Genomic DNA, 27,870 nt, shown 5'->3' with positions numbered 1-27,870 from the left:
ATAATCACATTGCAATGTATAAAAGCTTTCCTTTGCAAAATTTCTTCACCACAGACTTATTACATGAATATGTCTCTCCTTAACTAGGGTAAAACCAAAAGAAAATACCTCTTTTTGAGTGGGTGACACATAGTATGTAAATACTATCTTTTATTTCATTTAAAACCTTGCCAATGATTTCTGTATTTTTATCTCCTAGAGCTAGAAAAACAAATGCCCTTTATACTTGCTAAATCCCTTTTATCTGAAAAGTATGAACAAAAAGGGAGATTTTTTGCTTCCCACATAATTTCCATATTCAACATTTTGCATCAGATTTTTCTTTTTTAAAACCATGAATACTGTTGTCAAGATAATCTAACAGTATGTAATGGATAAATTAGGAAAAAATATGTTCGAAGCGGCATTTAAATTTTCCTCCAGTTGTTTTATGCTCTCCATGATTTGAAATATTACTTCTGAAATATAACAATAAAAATCATCTCTCAAATATATTACCTAATAATCAATAATTTTACAGAAACAATGACTACAAGAATAAGCGTGAATTTTAATTTGCTCTCCATTTAAGAATATTATCTATTTGTCAGTGACTAATTAAATTATTTTACAATATTCAAAATACACTTTAGATTATCCATTGGGACTGTGTTATCACATATGTCAAAAATAAACCCACTTGTATAAAAAGAGATTGGTAATACATAGATTTGAGTAATAACGTTCAAGGAAAATGTACTAAGATGATTAAGGAGAAATCTAGTATGGATTCCTCTCCTCTGAAACAACAATTGCAACTAAGAGTAGCTAATGACAACAATAATAGACGCATTCAGATATGCATGGCTCACCTTTGCAAATGATATATGTGTGACCTTGGTAACTGGCCACATTGAACAATAATCAATGGGCTGCCTTTGAAGATACATTAAATAATACCAAATATCTGTAAACATAGTAAGTAGATATTTTAAAAGAGAGATAGCCCATAAAGACTTTTAATATTAGCGTTTATCTCCTTTTAAATTATGATTCCTAAAACCCCTGTACAGAATTCTATAGGGTAGAATGGTTTCCCAGAATCTCACGTTCTTATTTAGCACCATTACCTAAACAAGGATTAAGGATAATCATTTGGACTTTGCACGCTGATGTATCCTTTGTTTTTCTAGAGACAGTCTAATGTAATGATTAATAACTGGGGCCCTGAATTCAGAGACCTATGCTTATAATAATAGCACTTACTTACAGGGTTATCAGGATTAAATGAGTAAGTTCTTAGCATAGTGCCTGGAGCAAAACATATCTTCAATGAATACTTGCTAAAATTATTATATTACATATTATTTAGTCAAGCTACATGGGGAGCTTACAAACAGGAAACAATATGAAGGTTAAATGTGCCATAAAATAGGCCACACTTGACTCAGAGGCAAGTTGTGAATAAACATCTACAAAATCATATTCATTTTTACAACGTTATTGAAAAATCTACTTTTTGTTTACTTGCTGTTAATTGAGTTCAAAATGCCATATATCTGAAGCAACATTTAGTAATAGTGCTAAAGTACAAAGATAGCTTAGAGTGTATATTTTCCCCCAAGTACTTAGTGACCATGATTTCTGTAGCTTGTACATGAAAAAAAATCAACCCTCAGAGTTAGATCCAAGAATAAACAGACTTTTTTTTTTTCATTTTGAAAGGCAGGTGAACAGAATGCAATTTATGAAGCACAAGTCATCATCAATTCAAGGTTTCTGGGTGTTAATGTAGATAACTTTTCGTACATCGGGTTGAATCACTGTGTTTGGGCACTGTCACACGGCCTGGTGGAAGTGCCCTTCTTGCTGTCTCTATATTCCTACCATTTCTGTCTAAGCTTCTTCAAATATACATAAATAATGTTGACTCCACAAAAAACAAAGTTCCATGAGACATGGATTGTTTTTTAATTGCAATGATTGGGCTGGAGAGCTAAAGGAAATTATTGGTATAAAAAGAAGTGCCAGTGAGCCAGATGTGATCTGTAAAGAGGTTCCTTCACTGTATGATTTCTTCAAAGCAAAATTATATCCTATCAAATACACTGGAAATTCAGTACTTACTGGGGACGTTTTTATACCAGATTCCATTGATGAAACTTATAGCTTATTTTTGCTGACTCAAAAACCTACTTACCTCTGGTAAAATCTTATTTGCTTTACTATATTAGTAAATGTATCTCTTGTAAATGTGTATATGCAATAATGTGTAAGCAGAAATTAATTGATAAATAGGATAATGGTTTTCATCATTTCAATGGAGCACAGTGTCCACTAGAAGTGCCTCTCTAGATAGAATTTTATATATCTAAAGAAAACTAAATCCAACTCAAGTCCTTGTGAATGAGGCAAGACACATGTCAATAAATGAAACAATCTCTTACCAGAATAAAATAATCCTAACATTTCCTTTCTTCCAGAAAGCTCTTGCAGATTTTCCCCAATCAGGATAGGGCTTGTCCTGAAGCATCATATCAGTGACCTGAAGCAATGAAAGAAACTTATTTAGCACTTTCAGAAATCTTCCATTCAGGTTTAAATATGTATATAATTCACATTTTGCTAAGAATAAAATATGTATGTATTTTAACATTAGAATATATGCAGAGATAAAAATTATAAGACTATACTTCATTTAAAAGTTTTAACAGTTCATTTGACTTCACATAATGAATGAGCATATTTAAGGCTGTTCAACATATCAAATAGTGATATTTTTTTAAAAAACATCAAGGTTGCCTTATCCAATGAGGCATCTTTAAGATACTATTAACTTCTTCATAGAAACAAAATCATAATAAATAAAATGTCATATTCTTTTTAAGTTTGTCTAAATCAGAAACTCCAAAATTCAAACACTTCCTGCTATGTCTAGATTCTTACCTATATCACTAGTCAAAATATTACCTTCCTTTCTCTCCCTTTTTCCCTTCAATGATATGTGAGATATAAGACTTGAACCCTTTTTATGGCATATTTATTCTAATTATCCAGTATTGTTCCAAAAATGTTCTACCTCTTTTTCTCAGGTGCACAAATCCTGCCCGTCTTGGGTAAATCACATCACCACTGTGATGTTTTCACCATTCCCTTCAACTGTGGGAGCCTGATTCCTACAGCTCAGTTTTTCTTTCTCAAGATGGCTTTGGCTATTCGGGGTCTTTTTTGTTTCCATACAAACTGTGAAAGTTTTTGTTCTAGTTCTGTGAAAAATACCATTGGTAGTTTGACAGGGATTGCATTGAATCTGTAGATTGCTTTGGGTAGTACAGTCATTTTCACAATGTTGATTCTTCCAATCCAAGAACATGGTATATCTCTCCATCTGTTTGTATCATCTTTAATTTCTTTCATCAGTGTCTTATACTTTTCTGCATACAGGTTTTTTGTCTCCTTAGGTAGGTTTATTCCTAGGTATTTTATTCTTTTTGTTGCAGTGGTAAATGGCAGTGTTTCCTTAATTTCTCTTTCAGATTTTTCATCATCAGTGTGTAGGAATGCAAGAGATTTCTGTGCATTAATTTTGTATCCTGCTAATTTACTAAATTCATTGATTAGCTCTGGTAGTTTTCTGGTAGCACCTTCAGGATTCTCTATGTATAGTATCATGTCATCTGCAAACAGTGACAGTTTTACTTCTTCTTTTCCCATTTGGATTCCTTTTATTTCTTTTTCTTCTCTGAATGCTGTGGCTAAAACTTCCAAAACTATGTTGAATAATAGTGGTGAGAGTGGGTAACCTTGTCTTGTTCCTGATCTTAGTGGAAATGGTTTCAGTTTTTCACCATTGAGAATGATGTTGGCTGTGGGTTTGTCATATATAGCCTTTATTATGTTGAGGTAACTTCCCTCTATGCTTACTTTCTGGAGGGTTTTTATCATAAATGGGTGTTAAATTTTGTCGAAAGCTTTCTCTGCATCTATTGAGATGATCATATGGTTTTTCTCCTTCAATTTGTTAATATGGTGTATCACATTGATTGATTTGCGTATATGGAAGAATCCTTGCATTCCTGGGATAAACCCCACTTGATCACAGTGTATGATCCTTTTAATGTGCTGTTGGATTCTGTTTGCTAGTATTTTGTTGAGGATTTTTGCATCTATGTTCATCAGTGATATTGGCCTGTAGTTTTATTTTGTGACATCTTTGTCTGGTTTTGGTATCAGGATGATGGTGGCCTCGTAGAATGAGTTTGGGAGTGTTCCTCTCTCTGCTATATTTTGGAAGAGTTTGAGAAGGATCAGTGTTAGCTCTTCTAAATGTTTGATAGAATTTGCCTGAGAAGCCATCTGGTCCTGGGCTTTTGTTTGTTGGAAGATTTTTAATCACAGTTTCAATTTAGTGCTTGTGATTAGTCTGTTTATATTTTCTATTTCTTCCTGGTTCAGTCTCGGAAGGTTGTGCTTTTCTAAGAATTTGTCCATTTCTTCCAGGTTGTCCATTTTATTGGCATATAGTTGTTTGTAGTAATCTCTCACAATCCTTTGAATTTCTGGGAAATACTTATCATATTTTCTAGAAGGAAGCAATCTGCTGCTATATGACCAATTATCACAGCAGCATGTTTTGTAAAAATGACATTCAAGGACAAAGGATTTTCTCAGGAAAATAGCAAGATGAGGCAAAAAACATTTTTTCTGATGCCAGACAGCTGGTCTTTTCCACTCCCAGCTCCAACTCTTTAAGTCATATCATCAGATCAATGTCAGGTCACTTGCAGCTAAATTGGCAGGAGCAGAGACAGTCATTAAAGGGATGCATTCAATAAAGAAAAATCCAATTACCTTCTGCATTAGAGAAATCAAATTCATTTCTGGTGTTGGTCAAGGACAGTCTTTGTGGGAATAGATGCAGGAAAGGGGGGACTGAAGACAATGCAAAAATGTTGCTGTGTAGCATAAATACAATGTGAAACTTGTTGATGCTTCACTCCAGGGAAGATTATTAGAATTTGAAATTGCTGGTCTTTTTTTCTAAGCTGGGAGACATTTCTCTAACTCTTTGAGTCTCACAATCCTTCCCTTCTCCTTTCCTCTCTATTAGGTCTTTGCACAGAACTCAGAACTTCATTATGCCCCTTATCACATTATGCCTTGTCGGTAGTCTTTCTCAGTAGAATATAAGCTTATTTTGGGGCTTGAGTATAGTACAGTCTGAGCAAGAACATGCATGTTGAGATTTAAAAGTCAGTCAATGATCGTAAAAGCAAGTGATCTCTATAGGAATCTAAGTGAAAACTTTGCCCCTCTGTGAGTTGAGCCTATACGACATGGTGGTAACAAGGGCAGCAAGAAGATACAATGGCATCGGTGATATCTTGCATTTGCTAGAGAGCTTCATGGATTACAAAGCTCTTAGATGTACTCCTCTTAATAATTGTTGTAGCAACTTTATAAAATAAGTCATTATATCCCATGGAGAAAGAGAAGTTAGTGAGCAGGGTCACACTTCTAATGTACTGTTATGTGCACCAGTTCTAGGTCCAGCCTCCCTGGCTTCTAATCCAAGTTTTGTCTCTTACTATTTTTTTGATTTGGGGCAAAGTAATCAACCACTCTGTGTCTCAGTTTCTTATTCATCATCTATGGGCACACAGTATATGTTAGCAGGTGTTATAGTAATTATTGATGTTTATTGTTGATGTCTATCATTCTGCTTCCTGTGACTGTGTTGAATAACTGGATTTGGAGTCAAAGGGATTGACAATCAGTCTCATCTCTTTCATAAAGACAAAACTATCATATATTGAACCGTTAGAAAGTGACAAAGATACAGTACAATGTTAAAATACATTACAGATTAAATTGCTGTGAAAAATCAAAGGGAAGGGAGGTCAGCAACCAAAGGTTGCAATAATCTAAGAAGGTTTCGTAGATTTGTGTAACATAACTGAGAATTAATTTGTATCTTGTACCATTCTCCAATTTTTCCAGTCTTATTTTCTTAGCCCGACTGTACATGTAGGTACTCACATGTAGGTACTACATATAGTTTTATGTTAAGCATGTGATATTAATAAAAAATACTGATTTATTAGGATACAAGGTCATAACATAATAACAATAACAGTAGCTACATAGTGCCTCTCTTGAGATAGCTATTATGCAGTGGAGTATCATTTAAGAGAAATAAGTGCTATGCCATTGATACACGAGCATATACATTAAGGATATTAATGAACAAACATACACATACAATTTTGCAATGCTATTTTACAACTTTTCTCTATTTAACAATATATCTTGAACATTATTATATTTACATCAGTACCTGTAAAACTATTTAAATAGTTTCCTCTTTTTTTCGTCTTCTATCCTACATTCTTATGTGCATTTTACTGTAATATAAAAGGTTTCTATTTTTTCTGATTATTATCTTTATAATTAAACTCCATTTAATAGATGTATTTTATTATTTCTTTTGATTTTATTTATTCACTAGTATGAGCATTGACAAAATTATTTTTCTGCTTCTTCTCCCTCTGCCTTCTCCCCCTCCATCACCCTATTGTACTTATTATATTATTTTTCCTATTAATTTTTTGACTCTTTGAATATATTAAGTCCCTATTTTATTTATCATCTTTAAATGATATCTTTTCCCCTCATCTATAAAAGATGTGAACATCAGAATATTATACTTTTTTACACCATATATCATTTCTATGTTGTTATGGTTTGGGAATACCTCTATATTCTGGTCTATAATCAGAAGCCATGCATTTCTTTTGACCTTAGTTCTTCAATCAAATTGCCTCAACAATCTTTTCCAGTACTACTGCTGGAGTTTTTCCGCTACTTCCAATGCCTGAACTTTTCTCTATAACACATTCTTCCGGAAGATTTGTGAAAACAATGCAGCCTACAACCAAATTGTTTATTTTCTTTACACCTGACCAATAATTAGGCTGAGTATAAAGTTACTGAATCACAATTTTTTTCCTTAGAATTGAAGGCATTGTTTTACTTTCTTAACACTGTTGAGTGATGCCAAGGAGCAGTATCAGAAAACTGGAACCAGAAAATTTTTTTTCCATCTTTACAGGTGAATTGATATTTTAATTGCTTGGATGCCCACAGTATTCTCTCTTTTATTTTTTTTAGTGTAATAATTTTGCTAAGTTTATTGATTGTTGTCTGTCACTTTTCTAGGTACAATTTGCCCTTTAAGTCTAAAGAGTCACATGTTTCTTTATTCTATTAAGTCTTTTGGGAAAACTTAACCATTACTTTACTTATCCATTTTTTTAGTTCTATTTTTTAGAGACAATTATGCAGATTCTGGGTTTTTTTCTGTCTTCTATGTCTACACCTCTTTTTAACTTTTAATTTTACTCACTCAGTCATATCATATCCCTTACTAGGATTTTGGGTGTGTTGACTAATGTTTGTGGAGATTCCAATCTGACCATTTTTTCTCTACATTTTTCTCTTCTGCATTCCTTTCCTGAGCCTACCATCTCTTGTTTCATCTTCTACTGTCTCACACCATCCTCTCTAAATTCTTGTATCTTTGCTTTGAAACCTTATTTTATAAAGACAATGATTTCACTAATTTTTTAAATTCACTGGGATATTTTTATCAAAATTTTCCTCTGGCTTGTGGTATCATTTTTCTGGTGGAGGGTTCTTAACCTGTTATTGGATTTTCTTGTTATTTTCTTCCTCTTTTATTCTTAATGACAAAATTCTCATACTGGTTCCTTTGGAATGGATCACCTTCTGAATGATGTGAGGTTTTCCCTGGTCTAGCATTCTGCAAGAGGCTCATGTTGAGGGGTGACAGGACCCACTCCCAATCAGAACATCCCATCCCCATTATTCCAGGCCTTTCAGGGAGGGCCACCTACTTTGGAGAACTGTTCTTTGCCAACTTGGCCTGAGATCTGTAGTCACCATATGTCCTCTTAGCATTGTCATGAAACATAGTTGACAGTCACTACATTTGGCAACCCTCCACCATAGATCATGCTTCTAATTCAGAGATGTGATTTAGTTAGAATCAGATAAAGTTAGATAAAGATAAAGTTAGAATCTCTGACACTTATACTCCACACTCTTTTAGTTCATTGCCCAAATCTTCCTATTTTAAAATGGAAATTCTGTATTGTTATGTAAAATGATTATTAAAAGCCTTATTCATGATGACAGGTATTTTGGGCCATTTCGAGGCTATACCATCAAAAATAATTACTACATCTGTGATACACTTGTCTCCTTGTTTTAATGGTATCCATCAGATGACCTAAATAGCATTCAAAGCTAGTTTTTATTTAACACTGTTTTAGATTAATGCCTTCCTCAAATACAACTTTATTCAAAATAAAATAATGAAATGTAATATGAGATTTTGTAGGTATTTGAACATAAGGTAGTTTCAGATTTTCTGAGAGATTATTCTGAAGAAAAGCTTTGCTTCATATTCAGCATATGTGTAATATAAAAATTTAATTAGGTTATCTGGCTACCTATATTTATTATATAAGTGAATTTTGAAAAAGTGTTTAGTTAATGGAATGATAAGTATTCTGTAAGAGCATTAATAATTTTCATCTCTTAAAGATAATAGTGCTAATAGTTTCCCAATTTAATCGTGTCTTCCATCTCATGAAAATTAGAGCAAAATATGCCATCAGCAATGGATGATTTTCATGGATTTCTACAATTACTTTTTAAACACTTGGATAAAGGTCCTTGTATAATTGTTACTATGACAAAGATTTGTTTTTCGTTTGTTTGTTTTTAGTTCCTTGTCCAGTTAAGAAAGTAAATTGAGATTATTAGTAATGTACTGCCCCACAGCTGCAATATTCTTTTCCTGACTTTATTGATGCCACTTTTATTTAGATTTCATTGAGGCATATCACAGGTACACATTAATTGTACAAAATTCTTTAGATGGAATTATAAGCCAGTAGTTGGCACTTAAGAAGCATGAATAGGCAATTAATGCCAAATGTTCAATACCAAGCAAACCCATATTTTGGCAGGTGTTTTGAAATTCCCTATAGTGTTCATTCAGGGACAGGATGGGAAGTTACAAAGTTCCTTTAATTTGTAATAGCAAACTTTACTTTTGAGGGCTTTAGCTGCCCAAAGAATTATGGTTCAGGACACATTGATTTACCAATAGCCAAAGCCAATATCAAAATGAGTGAATCTTCACATACCCAGGCCAAGAGGAGAGATTGCTTATCATTATGAATAACATGAGCATGACAGTGAGTAATAAGTCATTGGTCACAAACCAGGAAATGTCAGCACTTAAGCTGGAGAGGAAGAAAAGATGGTGAGCAGGGCTCCCGTATTTCTTTAAATTGTCCATTTTACTTCTATGCTTCTAAGCAGATTGATGGAAAGTCCTTGTTCATGCTGCAGCCATTTATCCCCAAATTCTTCCCAATGTCATCAAAATTATAGTAAGAAGTCTGACTCCATATTTTTTTTTTTTTTGATATTTGACTGCTGACTACTTTTAAGCTTCACCATCCACTCTTCTCCTTTTGCCCCACATCTGGGTAAGTTGATGAGAAAACCCTAGTACTCCTTCCCTTGGCATCAGCAGGAAGTCCAAACCATGAGCAGGAATTCTCACCCCAGACCCACCCCAAAACCACCATAAAAACCCCATGTCAGTCTCTTTTTCTGACTCCTTCAAGCCATTTTTGGCCCTGTTTGGGAGCCACCATGCTCTCTGAGAACCTTCATTATGGGAGGAATAAACCTTTTCATACTCTGTTGGTGCAAGTGTGGCATCATCACTGTCAACACTTGAACAAATTTGAGATGGGGTCCATCCTACTTCTACAGAACGGTCACAACAATAGCAACTTGACATCATCATGACAAATAGAGAGTTCTTTGTGATTTTTTTCTCAGGTCTTCTTTGAGATCCTAACTTTTTGTTACGGAATCTTAGCATCTTCTGATACAAACATATTCTCATCACCAAACAGCAGTGCAAAAGGCTTCAAATGAACTGAGATACTCCTAAGAGACTGTCAAGGAAATGTCAGTGTATTCTTGAAACTCTAGTTCCATGCATCAAAGGTTAATATTATATAAAGACAAAACCTACCTAAGTGACTAAAATGAAAAACAGTAACAACACCAAATGAAGATGAGGGTGTGGAGAAATTGTGGGAGAATATCTCCCATATATTCTGGGAAAGTGAAATGTTACAGAAACTCTGGAAAACAGTTTGGCAGTTTGTTATGAAACTATACACCAATTTCAACACAATACAACAGTTGCACCCTTGGGCATTTTTACTAGACAAAAATAAATGTATGATAACACCAACATCTGTACACAAATGTTCATGTGGGCTTTATTAAAAATAGCCCCAAACTGGAAACAATCTAGATATCCTTCAGTTGGTGGATAAATACATGGTTATACATCTGTGTCATGGAATAATACTTAGCAATGAAAAAGAGCAAACTACTGATACATACAGCAATTTGTATGAATTGCCAGAGAATTATGGTGAGTGAAAAAAAAGTCAATCCAAAAGGTCACGTACTTTTTAAATCTATTTAGATTACATTTTGAAAAGACAAAATTTTTGAACTGGAGAACAGACTAGAGGTTGCCAGGGGTTAGGAAACAAGGTGTGGCAAAGGTCGGGGGGTGAATATGGTTTTATAAGGCAGCATGAGGGATCCCTGTGGTGATGGAATTGTTCTGTATCCTAACTGTGGTGATGGACACACAAACATATATATGTGATAAAATGGTATAAAACTAAACACACACACACATACACACGTACAGATAAGTACTAGTAAAACTTGAGAAATCTGTATAAGACTGGTGGATTGTGCCAATGTCAATATCCTGGCTGTGATACTGTACTATGAAGTAACAGTGGGGGAATCTGGATAATGGGTGTATGGGATTTCTCTGTAGTATTTCTTACAATAGCACATGACTCAGTTATCTCAAAATAAAAGTGTTAATTGAAAATTTTTTAAAAAGCTGATGTGGTATAAACCCTTCATACAAAATAGGGAGGAAGTAAAAGCTCCCAGCTCTAGCAACAATATCCTGAATGTAAAGGGAGACTCTGTAAAATGCAAAAGATTTAAAGTGGTTGAATTAACCCTGAAAACCTACTCATTATCAGAATATAAGCTCCATCATTGCAGAGATTTTGTATATTTTGTTCACATTCTGTCCCCATCCTCTAGCATTCTATCTAGTATACTGTAGGATCTCAGTAAACATTTATTGAATGAATGAATAAAAGGATAACTGGATGAATAGTAAACAAAGGGAATCAAGAGGAGCATGGAATGCAGAACAGACCAGTGGGGAAGGCTAGGATAAATAGTGTTAGTCTAAAGAGCTCTTTCAGAATTCTCTGTTTAAGCCTCTCCAGTAATTAGTGGTGATGATGGTGCTAATAGCGGCAGTAGCAGTAGTGGTGGTAGGAGTGTAGTACATGGATGGTAGAATATTCCTTTTCCTCCCAACCCCGCCCCTTCACCTCTTGGAAAGGTAGGAAGACACAGGAGGTATATAGTTAAGATTCCAAAAGAGGTAGAAGTGGTCTTTATCAATGTCTGGAAAAATAAAGAAATCAAATACAATTTCAGACAAGGATATTAAGTCTAAGATGCATGCTACTCACATTATCCATGTGTATAATATATTTGCTTTATTATGAATTTATTTATAGATGAACTAAATAAGGACACATAGCAATCCCCTATTTTAAAGACTGAACAGTAGTATGCTTTCATATGCCTTTTTTGTGGTGTTGATACCTTGTATAACTCTGGGGGGTGCTGTGTGGTGGCCTCTGGACTTGGACAGTACCCAGCCTGTGCATCTTTACGTAGTGGTCCTGTTTTATTGGTATCTCTGCATTCCTTGTAGCATAGCATTATTTTCTTATCCTCCCTCTTAGGTCACTCTATATGGAAACAAAGTCTAAATGCACTTCTTTGACACTAAGGAAATACTGTACTGTACAGGACAACGCATGTAGTTTTTCTCCTATCGCTGCCACCTGACCCCCACTACACACACCATACCACATACACGGACACACACATACAGTCAGTCTTACAGAACAGCACTTCCAGCTGAGTCAAAGAAAGAGCCAATGGCCAACCAGAAAGGATTATGCATATTCACTGAGGTATATTAGCTGAGTATACAATTAAGTAAATGGAAAATACGGATGAAATTTTCCTAAATTACCTAGGGATGCCTTGAATGAATTGCTACAAGAAATATCTGAAAATCACTGGCAAACATCTACTAGTGAACATTAAACCTGGAATGTATTCTACAGCTTTTTAGAAGCACAACCAGGATTTCATAGGCATGAATATTAATGCACCTGCTTATTATCTCCTTTGATAGCCTACACTGCTTTTGTGATATATTGCACCTTATTGCTGGATCCCTACTGATTTACAAAGAGTCATGGACTGTTTTATTATTAAGTAAGGAGATTGGGCATGTTTCATTATATAAAAGCATTAAGAAAAAGATACCTGACTTACCTGAATACAGAAATATACACAATCTAAAAGTATCTTCCCAGGCAAGGTCTGCACAGTTTCAAATAGTGTGTTAACAGATGCAGAATAAATACAATGTGCCCCAGTACAATTTGCTGTCTAGCACTTTGAATTATAATATAGAATAAATGGAAAGAACTAGAATTATTACTGATTTTGCTGAGCAAGAAGCCAGCAGAAAAATATTTAGACTATCTTCTGCCATGTTATTCCTTATGAGTGGCTAAATTATCAAATGATAGTAGCTTAATATTAAATGGTTAAGCATTTATTTTGTTTTGTGGCTTGAAGGAATAAGCAGTTTTCAGCATCCATACTTTCCTTATTTTGTTAACATAGATAAGAAATTGCTACTAGAGAAATTAATTATACAAAATAGGCCATAATATGATAGCTTTGTGACTGTACATATGAATGGAGGGCCAATAGAAAGACATATAAAAGATGCTTTCAGAAATGTGATTATAAGAACCATTATTCACCAAGCAGCCTTAGAACACAGAAAGGGCAAACATCTCCTTAAAGGGAAAATAAATCTCATTTTAAGGATCTCAGCATTCCAGTTTCTGAGTGAGATGCCTAAAACATGCTAGCTCTAATGACAGAACCAATGGAGTTGGCTCAGTCTCCCAGACCCAGCACCACTATGTAACCTGCCATATTGCTTGCATGATATTTATTAAAATGTTTCAGTCAACTCTGAAAGGTGCCAAATCCAAATCTATAGGCCAGTGGGTTAAAAAGAATTGGCTTGACATTCCTACTGTTAGTAAATAGTAAGTTCAAGAAAAGGCTGATAAATCAACCATCTGACATAACCACCTTTGTTCTGTTTTCAAAATTTGAGAGATTATCAAGTAAGGCAACCACCAAGTAACATACCTTATAAATTTAAGCATTATTTCTATGTTATATTGGTGCCTGATATAATCATAACACTATGGACTAAATGTTTGGGTGACATAATAGCAAGCTCAGAATTCAAAAGCTGTATCCTAAATAGGTATCTTTGCAGTAGGATTATTATTTCAGCATTCAGTGTCTAAAAGTAAAACTAAATATTTTCATTTCAAATACAAGTAAAATATTGGTTTTAGAGCATATTTAAAAAATTAAACCTAGGAAGTTGCTTTAATCAATATGTTTTCTGTTGTTTTGTTAATATATCACAGACATCTACATATTCAAGATGTTTTAATTAAAATTATTAAAATTGTGTCTATATCAAAGAGCATATAATGTATATTAAGGCATAAAGAATACAAATAAATAGTACAGCATCTTCCACTACGTACGTTGAAAAAAATAGAATAAAAACAAAAACTTTTAAGCCCTCTGTGTACTTATCCCCAGTCAAATTACCTTGGGGTAACCACAATTCTAAATCTTGTATTTTATAATTCCCATTTTCTTGTTTTTCTTTGTGGCTTTATGTCATCTGGATGTAACCACAAATATAATAAAATATTATTTAGTTATATATATTTTGCATATTTGTAGTTAAACAGAATAATTCAGTGTGATTTTCCTGCATCTGGCTTTTTTCACTCATTATTTTTCTGAGATTTATCTAGAATGAAGCATTTAGTTATACCTTTGATCTCCACTGCATCTGTATTGATAATTTCTTTTTCATTTTTCATATGGTTTATTTGTACCTTTTTTCTTTTAATTTTGATTACTCTTGTAAAGATTTGTCAATTTTATTAGGCTTTCAAAATTTCCTTGGTTATTTTAATTTCTCTATAGTACCTTTATTTATATTATATTAATCTCTGCTCATATTTATTCCTTCCTTCTGTTTTTTAAGTGATTCTCCTGTTTTTATTCACCCTAAGATCTTAATGCTGTATACTTAATTTATTCATTTTCAGTGTTTCTTTTTTTTAATGTAAGTATTGTGATGGAGTTATCAATTATTAAATTCTGTCAATTTATCCTTTATAAATTTTAAAGGTATGTTATAGGGTACATATTAGTTTAAAATTGTTACACCTTCCTGGTGAATTCATTTTAACCCATGGTTAACTCTCTTTAACCCTAAAAATGCTTTATTTTCCCTCCCAAAGGTCTATTTTGCTTGCTATCAATGTAACTTCATCAATTTTATTTTGGGTACTGTTCCCCTAGTACCTATTTTCCATTCCTTTACTTTCAAAATTTCTGTTTCTTTATATTTGGGGCATGAGTCTTGAAAACAGCATGTGGCTGGCAGAATTCGAAGAATGATCCCAAATGACCCTTGCCTAATTGATCCAGTGAATTCTGCCAACAAGCTGAATGAGCTTGGAAGGGGATTCTTCCCCAGACCCTCCAGGTAAGAGCCCAGGATGGTCAAAACATTGATTTCAGACTTGTGAGATCTGAAACAGAGAACCCAGTGGAGCTCATGCAGACTTCTGACCTACAGAACTGTAAGCTAATGAATGGGTTTTGTGTTAAGCTGCCAAATTTGTGATAACTTGTTATGTAGCAACAGAAAACTAATATACAGCATATAGTTTAAAAGTGCTTTAAGCTAATCTGTCCATCTTTGTCTTTTAAGAAGAGAGTTACATTAGCTGTGCTTACTAGTATAATTTATTTCTACCACTTTATTTTTTACCTCTATTGCTTCAACTTTTCTTTTTTTCCTTCATTTTTGCCTTCTTTCAGATTGATTGAGTTTTTATTTGCATTTCATTTCTTTCTTTCTTCTGTATTGATTTGGATGCTATAGTATTTATTTCTATTTACTAGGAATTTGTCCTAGAAATTCTACTCAGTATACATAAATTAGTAAAATATAGTTAATCACTATCACCACTCTTGTCCCAAACAATTCAAAGAACTTATAGTGATTGAATTCCGATCACCCCTTCCCAACTTACATGCAAATTTGTCTAGAATTTTAGTTCCATCTGGCTTTTATTACCACCTGCTTATTTTTAACAAATAAGTCATTACGGTTAATTTTTCACATTTTTTTGCTTATATTTAAAAGCATATTAAACATTTTTTGTCCACAAATCTCTTCTAGCATCTCAGATTGCCTTTTTAGAATCATTATTCTTGTATCTTCATTGTAATATTGCCTTGCGAAGTTTCTTTAGTGAGTTTGTAAAGATAAAGTTTGTTTTACTTTCCTCTGAAAATTTCTACTTGGCTGTTATTGTTACACAAGAGTTTTTATGGGCTTTACTGTTCTAAGAAAATTTTCTTCTAACATATGGAAGATATTCTCCTGGCCTCTTTTGTTGCTGGTTAGAAATCGTCAATCTGTCATTTCTTTATAGGTAACTTGTTTTGTTTTCTTGTTACTTTTAAGGTTATTTTTCCTTTGATGATATGTAGTTTCACCCTCACTTGTCTAGGGATGGAATTTTTTTCCTATGTTGAATTTTTTGTGATTCTGGAAGCTGAAAATTTGTAAAATCTAAGCTTTTTTTTTTTTCCTTCAAATATTGCTTCACCCCGTCCTATTTCCACCTTCTGGAATTTTGATTAGATGCACATAAGAACTTGTCGCTTCATGTCTCTTACCTTCTTTTAAATATTTTCTATTTCTCTATATATCACTATGGAAAAATATATTCAGATATATTTCAGATGTATTTTATACTTTATAAAGTATAAGTATACTTTATACTTTTATCCTTTTTTTATTTTATACTTTCATAATTATCCATCTTTGTCTAATATGCTCTTTAACCCAACAAATAATTTTTCACTTCAATCATTATGTATTTTTATTCCTAAAAGTTCTCATTTTCAAATTACCCAGTCTTTCACTCCTTAGTCATATTTTCTATTCCTTCTTTATTCATTTGAATATATTATTTGAAAATATGTTTTAATGTGCTACATAGAACATTCTAAAAACTAAAATCTGTGTGGGTCTGCTAGTTGTATTCACTGCTGTTACTCATGATACTTATTTTTTGTGTCTTTTGTAATTTTTGATTATACAGTCATGTTTATTGGCATTTTATTTATGGAGATATTTTAAGGACAGGTTTGTTAACATGTTCCCTCAGAGTGAATTCATGCTTGGTTCTGTGAAGGGCTTAAGAAAACTTCCAACCTGGGATCACTTTAAAATAAATTCTTAGTGTAAAGTTTATGAACCTGCAGGAAGTGAGAATTTGGGCCATCCACCCACTTGGGGGACAGTTTATGGTTATAAATTCTCAGGGGAGACTTCATTTTCTTCTCTCTTCAGAACCCATGACAAGGCAGCCAAGTTTCTAAGGTGTTTCCTTATTTAGGGCAAATTTTTACCAGTCAACTTTCTCACTGAGAGTGAAGTTTTTCAAGGTTCCTGGCTTTTTGTTGACTGTTTCTACTTTGACAGTACATCTCGTCTGGACCATCAGTTTTGTCTTCTTTTCCTCACATGAGTGTAAAAAAAAAGAGCTCTAAGTCACTAACAATTGGCAGATGCCCTCAGGCCAGTCACTGCCCCTCTCCTTAACTATCTGGGTTTGATTCATATTTTACTTTTGGTCTGTAAGGATATCCTTTATTTTCCAAAAAGAAAAAGACCATGGTTTTGAAAAGACTGCTATTTTTATTTTCTATTTGTTTGATTTAAAAATATGAATATAGTCAAGGTGTTTGTTATTGGAAGGTGGTTGATTTTGTTATGTTTTTGCTTTTTCCCAGTTATCCAGTTCACCATATTCCCAGTAACAGTTCAATTTTTCCACACCCTTTCTATCACGCTCACTTTAGCAGTGTACAGAACATGATGTTTCAACAAAGATACCAAGTTTTCATCATTAACCCTAGAAAGGCTAGATTAATGTCTAGAAATAATTAATTCTAGAATGAATAAAGATATTCAATAATTTTCAAAGGTACATAGCCAAATAAACTCATAGGTTCTCCGTTTTGTTTTCCAGTCTACAAGTACAAAGCTGGGTGCACTTGAGAAATGCCTCCCCTCCCCACACATAACTCATTTCTACCTTAATCTGAAGCAGAGAAGATGCTAATCAAGTTTTCACTTTATAGCTTTGGGAGTTTAACACATGTTTATTGATAGCAAATTCACATGCATTTTCTCCATGATCTAGGCATTACTGTTTTCCCAGTTTTGGGACAGAGGAGGCTTGATAACTGGTCCAAGGTCAGAGTGTGGCAGAACCAAGATGCAGAATAAATGCCAGTATGCCCGATTCCAAAGCCCAAGCTGTGAGCCAGTGTGCTCTGTGTCTACTTCATTAATATTATCGATGTTTTATTCCAAGAAATAATTTATCATCAATTGAAAACCTTCATTTAACAAATGGTGAAGCAGACACAGAGGAGTTTCATGACATGCACAGAGTAATTTAGCATTTACAGCCAAAGTAGGCCATCTTGTTCTTAATCCTCATCCCTCACTGACACTTACATTTGGAATATGACAACCCCCTTTAGAAAAGTCTGAAAACACTGGGCATCCAGTATGTCCTAAGAGACAGTCAGAGCAGGAAGCCAAGGGCCAAGCTTCAGATGCAGAGGACCTTGGATGCTATGAGTGGCCCCCTGGCTCTGTTATTGAAGACTCTACTGCGGGAGTGGGAATGAGTTGACATGTGATTATCCTTTACAGTTTTATCCCAAACCCACTTCCCCTACTACTGGTCTACTCCGCTAAGATTGAAATTATTATTTAAGGCAATGGTATACAAAGGGGTGCGATTACTGCGTTAAATCTGAAAAATTAGAAAGAAACATCTTAGAGCCACAATTTAGTGTCAATCTTACCCTTATACATTCCTCTTTACGTGTAAAGCTTATTCTGATCATAAATACACAAATAAAATATGCCTCCATTGACTCCTTTATGTTTTATCACAGGATTTGGAAAATGTTGACGTATTTTATAAGTATTTATGAAATATTTTTCTTTTAAAGAGTTTTGAACCACCACACACTAAAGTACTTCTTTACTTATGGGGAAAAAAAATAAGTTGCTACTTCAACTCAATTTAAAGCAATGTTCAATTTACTAAATACTCACTGATCACTAACCTTGTGACCTCCACTAAGCACTATGATAGGTCATTGATTTGTTTCAGGTTGTTAATCCTTATAATGGGGATGATAAGCCCTGTGTCCCTCAAAAGATTGTTGTGGGCCTTGTGGTGGTTAATTTTATGTGTTACCTTGATTGGGCTACGGGATGCCCAGATACCTGATGAAACATTATTTATGAGTGTGTCTGTGAGCGTGCTTCCAGAAGAGATTAATATTTGAATTGGTAGACTGAGTAAAGAAGATAGCCCTTGGACTAGGGGCATCATTCAATCCATGGAGACCCTGAATAGACCAGAAGGTGGAGGAAAGGTGAATTTGTTCTTTTTGCTCCTGCTGGGACATCCATCTTCCCCTGTCCTTGGACATCAGCGCTCTTGGTTCTTGGGCCTTCAGGACTCGGACTGGGACTTATACCATTGGGCTCCACGTTCTCAAAGTCCTTTGGACTTGGACTTATATCAACGAACCCCTACTCTTAGGCCCTTGGACTCAGACTGAATTATACCACCGGCTTTCCTGGCTCTCCAGCTCGCAGATGGCAGATCATGGGATTTCTTGGCCTCCAAAATCCCAGGAACCAATTCCTATAATAAATATCCTCATATATATACATATATCTATATCTAATCTACATCTATATCTAAATCTATATCTCCTATTGGTTCTGTTTCTCTGGTGAGCCTTGACTAATACAGGCCTGGAGCAGAAAATACTATTAAATGATCCAATATGTAAGGTCATTATTGAACAAAGCAAGCATATCAGAGTCCCTGCCCTCAAGGAGTTTAGAACCAGTCAGTAGAAAATCTCAAATCAGTTCGATTCAAGACAAAATAAAATGTCAGTTGAAGCCATTACAAGTCTACCAACTCTTATCTAAAATTTACTGGGACCAGATACATTTTAGGATTTAGAATTCTTCAGATTCTAGAAGGGGAACATAGTAGACATAAGTTTAGGAGGTAACACTTCCACAATAAAACATATTCATATTTCTGTAACAAAACACGTGAGTCTTCACACTTGTTGGGGTAAATAAAGAGCACAAAGAGCCTTGTGTCAGTTCAGATCTGGTTTTGCCAAAAATGAAGGCCGGGTAGGTTTTGCCATGAAGTGAGTTGTAAAATCATTTTTTTTTTTTTTTTTTTTTTTTTGGCTTTCAAAGCTTTTGAGATTTTGGAATTGTGGATAAAGAGTTATAAATCTCAGGCATATGTAACTGAAACTATTATTATTTTTTTTTTTTTAAATTTTTATTTATTTATTTATGGCTGTGTTGGGTCTTCGTTTCTGTGCGAGGGCTTTCTCCAGTTACGGCAAGCGGGGGCCACTCTTCATCGCGGTGCGTGGGCCTCCCACTATCGTGGCCTCTCTTGTTGCGGAGCACAGGCTCCAGATGCGCAGGCTCAGTAATTGTGGCTCACGGGCCTAGTTGCTCCGCGGCATGTGGGATCTTCCCAGACCAGGGCTCGAACCCGTGTCCCCTGCATTGGCAGGCAGATTCTCAACCACTGCGCCACCAGGGAAGCCCGAAACAATTATTTATCATCAGTTTCTTACTCAATCTGTTCCTTTCATTTATCCACAGAGTTATCTAGTAAATGAATTCTCTTTCTGGTAGAAGCCACAACAGGCATCAGAATCACCTAAGTAACATTCCTGTCACTCAGTTGCTGAGTCTTTACCCCAGGGCAATCGGATCCCATTTGTCTGAATCCAGATCTCAGTATTTTTTCCACAGTCCGACAAATGATTTTCTATACATCCTTTTTTTGAGAACCACGATTTTAAGAGACAATATCTTTGCTCTATATCTGGTTTAATAGCTCAAGAAAATCAACAAACAAGAATGTTTCATGTTAAGTTAAATTAAATTTCATGATATTAGAATATCATGAAAGTGGGTTGTCTATTTAATTAAATTCTGTATTTTGAGTGGCCATTTTCATTATTATTACTTTCCCTCGCTGGACACTTCTACAGTTCACACTGTGTGCACAGCTGGTGTGGATCAATCCTTGGTCTAGAGCTGGTCCTGTTTGTCATCTCTATTCCTTTAATTGAGCAATTTAATCAGGCGTAGGCATAGGTCTATGAAGCTTATTTTGGCATAGGTCTATGAAGCTCTGTCAGAAAATCATGCTTGGTTGCTATTCATTTAAAAACAGGTAACCCCAGAATTTCACACATTTTCAGCCGTCTCATCTAGCACATAGCTCCAAGAATTTAGAAGAAATGATTTAAACTCTGGATTTTTATTCATAAAATAAATCTAATTTTTCTGAAATCACTTCTACATCCCCTTATAGTGATGCAGAGAAGTTAATTTTGATACCACTTCTAAGTTCTTTCCTTTAAGTTTGAAGAAGAGCAACACACTACTGCTTTTCTTTGCCTATTTAAGGTTTCTGAAACTTTTTCCCTTTCCCTTCTACAAAAGAGATGTTTAAGCATTGCAGGTGGCTGAGATTTTTTTGTTGTTCTGAGGAGTAACAAGACAATATGTTATTTTTTTTTTCAGGTATAGCATGCTGTCATATCCTTTTGTACATTACAAACAAGTTAATAAAATTCATGCTTATGATAAAATGAGCCTAAGACCTTTATGTCTCAGAATATACTATTGTACAGAAGAAAATCTAACATTCTTTTAGCATCTCTAGTTTATCAAAACCATTCTCACAAAACTTTATATATTTTTCACAGCGCTAACTAATCCTTTCATACAACACAGAGAAATACCATTTTCTGCAATAGCACTTGACTGAAAGAAAGATTCCCAGCAAATAGATATTTGAAATAAGTATTAAGAATGCAAACTAAATCCATTCCTAATTATGGCAACGAATTGGACATGGGAATCACTCACTCACTTATTCTATTATGAATTCTTAATTCATTAAGAATTCTCAAGGTGCTAAAGCACTAGTTTAGATTCTTGGGCAACATCAATGAAAACAAACAAAAATTGTGGTATTAACATTGTAGAAGGAGAAACAAAATTTAAACAATAAACATAAATAGGTTACATAGTATATTATAAGGCAATAAGTGACATGGAAAAGAGAAAAACATGAGCATGGTAAGACAGATGGGCATGCCAGGGGGAAGCAGTAGCTGAAGATGGGGATGACTGCAATTGTACTTGGGCTTCGTTAAGAAGGTGGCATTTGAGCAAAGTGAACAGCAGGTGGAAGATGCTAAATGCAGAGCACCCGGAGCAAGGAGGCTCGGCACTAAAGTCTGCTGGCCTCCTTTATTTATCCAGTGACCTCTGAAGACAAGAGTCAAGAAGTAACTGGTACCTGATGAGTTCTTTGGCCCTCTGGCCACTAGGAATGGCACAATTAGGGCTGAGTTGCTCTAGAAACCATGACAATCTACCATTACTCTCAGATTCTCTTTACCAAGTTAAGGGGTCCTTGAATCGGTTAAGCATTAAGATGTAGTAAGACGGAAAACCAGTAGCAGAAAAACAATAAGGAAAAATGAATCAGGATTAGCAGCAAAGGGTCAGCAGAAAAGTAAAGCCAAAGTCGTTTATTAGATGCTCAAACGGAAGATGACTAAAGTTACTGAAAGAGAACACAGAACCACAGGCCTAAAAGAGGAGCCCAAATCAGGAAGAAGTAAAATGAGATATGGAGATGTAAGTAGCTCACATTGTCCAAGTAATTTAATGTGATCTGTGAGGCCTGGATGTATGCCTTCCTGCTTCATGAGGTGCCCCTAACTATTTTACTGTATTTTACATCCCTCTTTAAATTTGTTCCGAAAGAGGCACTATGTGCAAGTTCTCCTCCCAAACACCAGGTTGGATTCTTTTACTTCATCTCTTAAACCATTCTCAGAGCCACCTAAAAGCAAGGATTTAATGTCATCAGCTGCCTGTTGAAATAGAAAGTTGGCTATATTGATTCTTCCTTAGACCTAGTGGATAGATCAATACTAAGTAAATCATTGGTTAGAGCTCCATATGAGTCAGGATCTTAAAAAGCATCTCTCTGCTCAGTATGTGTATACTTGCACCCCTTACATAAAGCAGCTCTCTCAAAAAGCAAATACTGATGGTCAAATGGGATTACTTAAGGGCAGTAGATGATTGATCTTCAAACATTAGGACATAGTACTTTGCCTGAGAACCTACCCACTTCTTTGGTTTAATTCTGTTTATGACTCAAGACCCAGCACAAATACAATATACCCATCTCCCCCATTAGACTGTGAGCACCTCTAGGTTACAGATCCCAATGTATTCAACCTGAATGCCTCCACCCTTTCTTTGGCACATTATATTATTTCAAAAAACATTACTGAGGGCCAAACATTAAAAATATATGGCCCTTGCTCTTCAGGGACTTTCAAATATTTGATAAATGATTAAATGAAAAAAGAAATATTAGGTTAACACCACTCGCTCTAAAGGGCATAATAGGAGAAACTACACATAGTCAAAATTCCTCTTAAAGCATATAACACAAAATAATATACTTCTGAAAAACAGAAAAATGAGAAGTTTGCTTTGACAAACATACAAATCATAGGAATCAGAGAAAATAGTCAAGATCATAATGACCTTGATATTTTTTCCTATTTACTTCTGTCCATCTGGATTAAACTGATATGGGGAAAATAAATATGCAAATATAAAAGTCTGGATACAATTAAAAAACACATATACATTAAATAGTTTTAAGAAGCCTCCCTAGTGAGAGTCCATCTGTGCAAGAAACTAATCTGTACTAGAAAACTTGACGGCCTTCAGAATTAAATAAGGAGGATGCTTAAATATAAAATTACTGCTGGTTTAATGTAAGATTATTTTCTACATACTCCCAGGTTCTCTCCATTCAAATCGCTCCTGAAGAGAACGTTAGGCATGTTTAAAGATAGGGTACACAGGGAGTGGGAAGGTAAGCTGGGACGAAGTGAGAGAGTGGCATGGACATATATACACTACCAAATGTAAAATAGATAGCTAGTGGGAAGCAGCCACATAGCACAGGGAGATCAGCTCGGTGCTTTGTGACCACCTAGAGGGGTGGGATAGGGATGGTGGGAGGGAGGGAGACGCAAGAGGGAAGAGATATGGGGTTATATGTATATGTAGCTGATTCACTTTGTTATAAAGCAGAAACTAACACACCATTGTAAAGCAATTATACTCCAATAAAGATGTTAAATAAATAAATAAATAAAATAAAGATAGGGTAATTCCTTTAGCCCACCAGAGAACCATTACTGAGTCTTACTCTCATGAATTGAAATTTTAATGTGTTCCAAAGAACTGAGCACAGAATAGCAGTGATTTGGGAGATTGGAGATGAAATTACTTTTGCTTGCCTAGTGTAAAAGTATCTATTTTTTTTTTTTTTTTACAAATTCATAACCTTTTTCCTCTTGGTTTTCTACTACAAAGTTGTTATAAAATGAAGGATGCTAAGGTAGTCCTTCTATTAGGGACAGTAATATTAATCTTCCTAGATATACAACGTGGCTACTCGAAATTATGTTCAACTGAACAGAGTTCTGGAAATTACTAGGTTTTTAAAACATAAGTTTCTTATAGGCTATTATGATAGTAAATCATTCTCGTTTTCACCTACCCTGTTCCACAGGAAAACTGGGTAAGTATGACACAACATATGGGGAGGTTTGACGGTAAGCAATTCACACATGCAAGCCTCTCTCTCTGCATCTTTTCATGTGCCTTTAACAGCTCAGAGAGAATTTGCTAAGTTGGCTATCAATTAAACAAACAAGTTGTAAAGCGAAGGATACTGCTCTCATTGGACCAACTTTTCTTGATTTGCCAACCCTAGGTCTCTGTAGGAGAAAATGTTCTGATTATTTTCATTGAGGCGTAAGGTTCAGTGGGAAGACAAGTCAACAGGGGTTGCTTGACTCAGCTGTCAGTGTCGGTATTGGAAGGGCTAGGGCTTCCCATGATATCTGAAGGAGCAGATGTCAGAATCCTAACCACACCTCATTATCACGACTCCCAAAGGCCCTTTTCACACAGTGGGGGTTTTGGCAGAGATTCTAGGCAAATCATCTGCTGATCGCTCTGCATTCCTCCTGCCGAAATGCCCTTAGAAGTTCCTACTGGATATGTATCACGTTCTGCTCATATTGCTACAGAACATTCTGGTGACCTGTTTTTAAATTGCTGCTTTGTGTTAGAACGGGTGGTAGGTGGCATGTAAAAAAAAAGACACTAATAATAACACTGTAAGAAATTAGGAGCTTATATGTATACATTAGGTAGGTCTGAGAATGAACAAGAGGTCTAATAAACTGCTTAATCTCAAACATCAACCAGATTCTTTTTTCCTGTGCATCATGTTACACAGAAGTGGGAAAACCATTAAATAAATGACCCCCAAACCGTTATTTCATACAGCAGACACCCTCTACCTGATTCAGGGAGTAGAGTGCAATACAATGGCACATGCAACAACAGCTATGCGGATATGCATCCAATAATAGGGGATGCCTGAATGAACAATGACATATTTATACTAACCAAATAATGTAATATAACAATTAACAACAATTCTCTTATATGAGTGGGGAAAATATTATAAATACACCAAAATTTAAACTGTTACTATCTCTACCTGAGGATTATTGGCAATGTTTTGCTTTTTTCATTATGTATTTCTGAGTATACTAAATCCTACAATCCTATATATAAAAAAAAATAACAACACAATTAATGGTTTGAAATAGTTGTAATTATGTCCACAGGAGTATTTTACTACACTAAAATATGAAAAAAAAAGTAAGGGTATATAACAAGATAGGGAAGGCAACTAATAGACCTAGAAAGTTATTTTAAATTAAAAATTCCCACCTAGAGGGAATGCTGAGGTTTAATGTATCAATAAATGAATTGGATAATATACAGTTCTATGCTTCAAACCAGTGGGTGACAGGGAATTGGCAGAATAAGTAGACTAGATTAGAAAAAAAGATCAAAGCATATATTAAAGGAATGCAGAAATGGCCTGAATCTTACAAGGTAAAATTAAATAAGGTCAAATGTCATTTCTATCATCATAGCCAATAAACAAATTAGACAGAATGGGAGAGGCATGGCTTAGCAGTATCCTATGTGACGAAGTATAGTTGTCAGTACATTCAATATGAATGAATACATTGATGGGATTATCAAAAACAAATGCAATCTTGGGCTAAATTACTAGTATATCTAAAACATTAGAGATGATAGTATAGTTCTTTTCTGGGTTGGCTGGGCCATAGCTGGAGTAATGAATTATATTGCATAATCCACATTTTAAGAGAAATATTGGTCTTCTCTGGTGGCGCAGTGGTTGAGAATCTGCCTGCCAATGCAGGGGACACGGGTTCGAGCCCTGGTCTGGGAGGATCCCACATGCCGCGGAGCAACTGGGCCCGTGAGCCACAATTACTGAGCCTGCGCGTCTGGAGCCCGTGCTCCGCAACAAGAGACGCCGCGATAGTGAGAGGCCCGCGCACCGCGATGAAGAGTGGCCCCCGCTCGCCGCAACTGGAGAAAGCCCTTCCACAGAGGCGAAGACCAAACACAGCCAAAAATAAATAAATTAATTAATTAATAAAAAAAAGGAGAAATATTGATAAAGTAGTGACTGGGATATTGAGGCATCTTGAAGTCAAGTCAATTGAGAAATGACTTAAGTTGTAGATGCTTGCCCTGAGAAGAAAATATGTAGGTGAATTATGTCATGTATCTTTAAATACATAATAGGAAATTTTGGTATGTCTGCAACAGTTGGAACAACAATCCCAAAATATAAGCTCAAGAGAAGTGATTTCAGGTCACTATAAGGAAAAGCTTTCAAATAGTCAGACTTGTCAGGAGCTAGAAGAGGTTTCCCTTGAGGTAATGAGATCTTTGTCACTGGAGGCATCCAAGTCTATCTAGACAATTCATTGGCAAAGTTGTAGTTAACAATCCAGTGATAATTGACATTAATAAAATAATCATTATATTCTCTTTCAAAACTGAAAAACTATAATTAAATGGATAATTTGTAACTGTAAAATTTAATCAACTCATACCCCAATCAGTCCTCACTTTATAAGTTGTAAATACTGAATTATTAATAACTTTCCTGAGGCATGGTGAATCAGGTGAGGCAAAGATCTAAGAAAAAGAAGTGTGAGGGGTTTCAGCCTGAGTATACCCAGCTCACCACTTTTAATGAAATTTGCAACAATCCGTTTCACAGTACCTGCAGAATCATAGCCACAGGCAAACGTAGAATACAAATAAGTTATAAATAAATAAATATTTCAATTACTGTCCAGGTTTGTGATTATACATGTGGAAAGAGTAGATTGTTTTAAGATTTACGTGATGGGACGGCCAAGAGAGTGTTCATTTGGCATTGAGCTTTAAATGAGTTATAACAGTAAATCTTTTGTGAAAAGAGGGAAAGGAAGACAGACATTCAACATTTTGCCCAGTATTTTTTTGCCCAAAATAGTTGTGTATTGACCATTTTGCCCAAAATAGTTGTGTACCTTTCTGTTCTAAAGCATTATTTCCCTCCTGAAGTGGTCTGTACTGCATTGTAAACAGAATGTTCTTTCCTACAAGAAACCAGCAAGGAATGGAGTTTTTGCTGGAAATGCTACTTGTATCTCTTTAATGGTTTGTAACTTAATTTTTTTAAATCTGAGAAATGCAGCTGGGATAAAGGGTTGTCAACATGCATTACATACGGGCCTTAGTCACATATAACTTTACCCCTTTCCTTTCTGAGCTGGTCTTCCGTTATACCGTACCACTCCTCAGTAGCTATTTTTTTTTCATATTCTTAACTTGGTCCCTCTCTTCCTGTGTTGTTTTATAAAATTCTTTGAGGGCAGCTTTTTAATTATGTTAAGACCATTACATAACATTCTCTCCATCACCAGCTGGAATTCCAGCACTGGGGCAATGCAGAAAGTGAAATGGCCATAGTCAAGTGAAGACCACCCGATTTTAATCTTCCTACAGAATATTTTAAAAGGGAAAATACTTGCTTTTGGTTTAGTAAACCAAAGCTTAAAAAGCTGAAAACAATTTCTCTGTTCAATATCCCTTGGAGTCTAGGTTGTTAATCAAACTATCTTCCTTCCCCCACATATGTAAGGCAGAAATTTAGTCATTCTGAACAAACATGTTTAAGGCCTGTTAGATGCTAAAATATGTACAAGATGTGGAGATACATATATTAACAAATCATAGCTCTTTCCACCGAGGAGTTCACAGTTTAACAGGGATCTCTC

At 35.1% G+C, this 27,870-nt stretch overlaps 1 protein-coding gene across 3 annotated transcripts in view; it reads right to left on the bottom strand.

The window, feature by feature from the left end:
- TMEM117 (transmembrane protein 117) overlaps nt 1-27,870 on the bottom strand; it is a 540,188-nt gene that overhangs the window by 185,072 nt on the left and 327,246 nt on the right. For all 3 annotated transcript variants that reach the window (XM_036866945.1, XM_036866947.1, XM_036866946.1), the window contains one exon: nt 2,427-2,524. In XM_036866945.1, the coding sequence (XP_036722840.1) occupies nt 2,427-2,524 (98 nt within the window). The remainder of the gene's footprint in view (nt 1-2,426; nt 2,525-27,870) is intronic.

This window comes from Balaenoptera musculus, chromosome 10 (genome assembly GCF_009873245.2).
Source record: "Balaenoptera musculus isolate JJ_BM4_2016_0621 chromosome 10, mBalMus1.pri.v3, whole genome shotgun sequence".
Lineage (NCBI taxonomy): Eukaryota > Metazoa > Chordata > Mammalia > Artiodactyla > Balaenopteridae > Balaenoptera > Balaenoptera musculus.
Note: the sequence above shows the minus strand (reverse complement) of the source record. Positions and strands in the feature narration are given on the sequence as shown.